Raw genomic sequence first — 5,266 nt, 5'->3', positions numbered from 1 at the left:
CCGGTACGGGGGCAACACTGAGGGTTGCGATCTGTTGCCAGACACGGAAAAAAAAGACAAAAGACAAAAATAAAAATAAAAAAAAATAAAAAATAAAAATCATATTTATTTTTGATCCAGCAAATCTGTTTGAGAAATTTGTCATAAATATTTGCACTTACGAACCAAGGTAGGTTTCAAAATATTCATTGAAGTCTTGTTTATAACAACAAAATATTGAAAAAAAGCTTCTGTCTGGTTAAATATGTTATAGTACATTCATGTTATGAAATGCTTTGCAGATGTTAAAATGAAGATGAGGTTGCACTCTGTGTATGACATGGAAAGATCTTGTTTATAGGGCAGTGTTTATAGTTAGGCTTCCATTATTTTAAAGAGAAAAATATAAAAGTTTAGTTTTATGCATACACCACTAAACTGTTAGCAGTGTTACCATTGGAGTGAGGATGGCAGTGGGAGGAATATAAGGGGAATTTTACTCTGTGTACTCAGAATTGTTTGACTTTAATAGTGAGAGTATATCATAAAGACAAAAGGAAAATCTATAAGGATTATAGTCTTTAATCTTTATACATATACTTTTTTATGTATTTGTGATAATTTTCATACAGTAAATTACTAGAAGTAAAATTATTATATTAAAGGATATAAATGTTTTACCCATATGGACAAATTATTTTACAGGATAGATATACTGGTTTTCATTTTAACCACCGGAGAATGAGCATGTTCTTTATCTGTACCTTTGCCAACAATTAATATTATAGTTAGGAAAAAATGGCTCCTTAATATATGAAAAAGGCATATTTATATACCATTTGCATTTCTTTCTCTCTTTTTGTATTATCTTGTCATGTCCTTTGCCTATTCTTCTGTTGATTAGTAAGAATTCTATATATATAAAGAATATCAACCTTATTTGTTACATGTATTTTTCTGTTATATATTCTTAAACATCTCTGCCTTGTTAAATACACCATTCTAATTATATTTAATATTTTTCCAGTGACTTAGAATCACTTATATGAGTCATGCTGTAAAACATGAGAGACATTTTCTAAGTTTATTAACTGGTTTCAGGCTCTTGTTTATAGATTTCCATCCTATATTTCGTGCTTTCTCTTTTTCCTTTTGTTGTTAGGTGACTGACTATTGCCGAGTGCTTACCTTATAGTCCGTCTCTTATAGACTAGGAAGTCTTCTTAGTTTTCATTATAGTAGATGTGCATCAAATAAGTACTTTCTATGTAAAGGCTTGAATTTTTTCTCTGCACAAAATGTATTAGCTATATTACACTGTCTTTGATATATATTTTAACTGCTCAGGTCTTTTCCCTTTTGCTGAGTAGTTGGGGGTTGAGGACTGAAAGCCAGCTTCTCATTTTTTATGTGTTTTGTACTGATATTTCCAGATAGCAGTTTCTAGGTGGGCAAGGCATTATTTATAATACCTTCAAAAAAACAGTTAATTATTCTCAATTAATTATTCTTCCTTTGTTTTCCTGGATATTTGGTTATGGAATTTTATTTAGTTTAAGAACATAATCAAACCAGATTATTGAGTCCTATTATTCACATGTAAAGTGTCTCAGTGGAGCACAAAATAGTAACCTGAGATAAATATATTTTACTAAATTAAACTCAGTATCTCCAATATTTCATCTAGTAAAAACTATATGTCCTTTTAATATTTAGTGATTGCTTTCAGACTAAAAAAACATGATTTAGTTTATTTAATATATTTACTGAGAAATTGTCATTATACTTCAACATAAGATGAGTGATCACATTTAGTCACACAGATAATGAATACATAGTTACTCTCTCAGTCTCCAAACATGAATGAATATTTGGCATTCTAATGTATTTGAGCTATACCTGGCAATGATGCTCATTTTCTTGTGCTTTAAACAGTCAAGTAAGGCTATTTATTTTTATTGTTTTTTAGTTTGTTTTATTTTTTTACCCCAGTTTAAGAAATGATCTAAAGTGCTAAAAATGTATCTGGAGAACACCTCAGCTTGTGATCAGTCAGGCCCATCGTGGTCATGGTCATGTGTTAGGATAAAAGTCGATGAAATTCCTTCCTTCTGGCTTCTTGGCATTTATGGCTAATGAAAATGAGGGTTTGAACACCAGTGCCAGTACCAGTAGCCACTGAAACTTCTACATATTGTAATGAAATAGATCTACACACCACCATTCCTTTCTTTTCTTTTTTAACCAACCTTCATAATCTTTTCATCAGAAACGTTTGAATGGAATTAGAAACATGGCATCAGATCCATTGAGATGGACAACTCTGATCTAAGGAAATAGTAAAAGTCACTTATGATGAAAATGTCATAAATCCTTGAAAAATTAGCTCATGTATACATAAGTGTTAAAATTAGTTAATTTTATTTTAGATATAAATCATTTGTCTAAAAGATAAACAAATGACAAAACTATAGAAGCAATGCTGCCCACCTAATATGGCCTCACTTTAATAATGAATCTTTAAGAAAATCAAGGTGGTAATGAATTACATCTTATGCAGGATGAAATACTGTAGGTATTAATATCTTTAATGCTTAGATTATTTAGCTGGGTGCCTTAATTGTATCTTTTAAAATCCCATCTTCTGACAAAAATCCCAGCCCCCAGACAACTCAAAATCACTTCCAGGAAACCCAGAAACCTTAAAAGTATTTGGCTTTTCATAATGAAAGCAACCATGGTAATTTTAATCACAGTATCTGTTTCTTTTATCTTTTAAAAGTATGTTTTTCTAATGAAATAATCTGCCACTTAAATTTGCATAAAAAATTAGTTGAAAAAGTTTTGTGACTTTTGGTATGGATAATTATGGTAGTTTCTGACAAGTAATGGAATTTTTATTTTAAAGATTCTGACAATGGAGATATTAATTATGATTATGTTCATGAATTGTCATTGGAAATGAAGCGTCAGAAGATACAGAGGGAATTAATGAAGTTGGAGCAAGAAAACATGGAGAAGAGAGAAGAAATTATCATTAAAAAGGAGGTATGCTATTTATTGCAACATGTGTTAGTTATTAATATCAACATCTTTATTGATCAGAGAACTCAGCTGCTTGCTGCATCTTAAATTACAGTAGGATACTGATAGATACATTGATCAACTTACTGTATATCATCTACTCCATATGTTCATCATTTAATCTTCACATTAATCTATTAAATAGGAAATATTTTTGCTATTGAATAGGTGAGCAAAACTGATGCTGTGTTGCCTAGAGTCACCAGCAAATATAGAGTGGGATCTGAGTTTACATATGTCTGTTTCAGGCCTATGCTGTTTCTAGAATGCCTTGTTTCTTTTCTAAAGAGTAGAGATACAATTTATTTGAATATAATTTGTGATTTTTCTGAGAAGATTTTGAAATTTTATAATTTTAATTTGCTTTATTGATATTAGTGTATGTTAGGTCAGTTAATTATCATATTGGTTTAAAGCATGGGTTCAGGAGTCAGACTAATACCAACAGATGGTGGCTATAATAGTACTTAGTTTTTAATATTAAGTTTGGTATGATTTAAAAATATATGCTTTGTTGTACCATGAGTGGAGGAATTTCTGAACTGACTTACTGAATTCTTTTGAAAGGTTTCACCAGAAGTAGTTAGATCAAAATTGTCTCCATCACCTTCTTTAAGAAAGTCTAGCAAGTCTCCAAAGCGAAAATCAAGCCCCAAGTCATCTTCATCTAACAAGAAAGAGAGGAAGACATCTGTAGTATCTTCTCCCCTGTTGGACCAGCAGAGGTCAGTAGTGTGATAAGTAGTGCCAGAATGAAATAGCTTTTCCTGAAGTGATACTAAAAAGAATTATGTAGTAGATTATAGAAGGGTACTCTTAAAACTTTTAATATTTGATGTAAGCTTTTTTTCTTCTAAAAAAAGTAGGAAATATTTCAATTGAAAAGAAAATTATAGAGAAGAATAAAAAAAAACTGTCCTATCTGCTTATGCTTCAGAGCTTTTTGTATTTACACATTTCCTCTTCTTTCCTCTTGAATTGGTGTTTATGTTACTTGTGCATATGTGTTTATACTTTCATTAATATGTATTCTTTTGCAATGTATAATGTTACTTTCCTCTACTTATTCGTAATACAGATATAATGTTTCTTCTGCAAGTTGCTTTTTCAGTTAACATTTTTTTTACATTTATCTATATTGATATGTAACCAGAGTTCATTCATTTTAGTATTTATACTTTATTTTTCTGTTGTGAACATTTACATTGTTTCCAGTTTTTAGCTATTATAAATTATATACACAATATACATTGTTTTTGTCTCTTTGTGTAAATGATCAAGAGATTCGTTCTTTATAGTAATACCAAGCAGCATGAGAATATTATTTAGAATTATTATAGTAGCCAGTTGAAGAAATAAAAATAGAAATGATTAATGTAATTACATTGAAGAATTAAGAATAAGGTAGGAATACATTTTATTTAATGTACTCTGTACTATTTAAATTTTATTTTAATTAAAGTGCATACACTAATTTTATTTATTTAAAAAATTAAACTAAAAATCTTTTTCCCAACATTTAATCAGTTGACAAGCCCGGTCTATATGAACCCATAATGAAACTCATATTAGGGTACTTCAGAAAGTTCATGGAAAGATAAAATTGGAAGATAATGCAAATTTTTCCACGAGCTCTTTGAAATACCCTCTTATTTTTTTCCTTCTAGTTTCTAGAGATTCTAACCCTATTTCAGTCTCCAGTTAATTTTTGCCTAGATTGTTATATCATCCTACTAATTAAATTTCCTTTATGTAGTGTAATTAAGTAATAATTTCAGTTAATTTATTACACCACTGAAAAACTTAGTGGATTTGCATTCTGTAGAATGAAATTTAGAGTCATTAGAATGACATTTATACTTTGATCTTTTCTGTATTGTTAGTGTTTTTGTTCAACCCTTCTTCTACCTTCATCTTCTATCCACAGGCCTTCAATCTGAGCTCAAATTCTAAATTTTCCATTGTTTTCCCCTTTCTTCTTACCAGACATAAATTCTGTACCCTTTGTGTACCTATCTGATTTTGTTTATACCTCCCTCTTAATATTAATTCCTTTTTGCATTATATTTCAGCTGTGACATATATTTTTTACAGCCTCTACTAAATTGAAGAGACTTAAAGATTGGGATCTTAATGGTTCATTGTTCTATCTTCCCATACCACTTACTTTGCATAGGGCTTTGCATTATAATAAAGCACTCAG

General features: G+C 29.9%; 1 protein-coding gene across 1 annotated transcript; it reads left to right on the top strand.

Moving 5' to 3' along the window:
- Positions 1-2,887: 2,887 nt before the first annotated feature.
- LOC103583892 (zinc finger CCCH domain-containing protein 13-like) lies at positions 2,888-3,788 on the top strand (the record flags this gene model as incomplete). The annotated part of the gene is made up of 2 exons (XM_008565083.1): positions 2,888-3,027; positions 3,631-3,788. Coding segments are annotated over 2 exons (298 nt in total), but the record flags the coding sequence as incomplete, so codon positions are not given.
- Positions 3,789-5,266: the final 1,478 nt, after the last annotated feature.

Source organism: Galeopterus variegatus, unplaced genomic scaffold (genome assembly GCF_000696425.1).
Source record: "Galeopterus variegatus unplaced genomic scaffold, G_variegatus-3.0.2 Scaffold29945, whole genome shotgun sequence".
Taxonomy (NCBI): Eukaryota; Metazoa; Chordata; class Mammalia; order Dermoptera; family Cynocephalidae; genus Galeopterus; species Galeopterus variegatus.
Note: the sequence above shows the minus strand (reverse complement) of the source record. Positions and strands in the feature narration are given on the sequence as shown.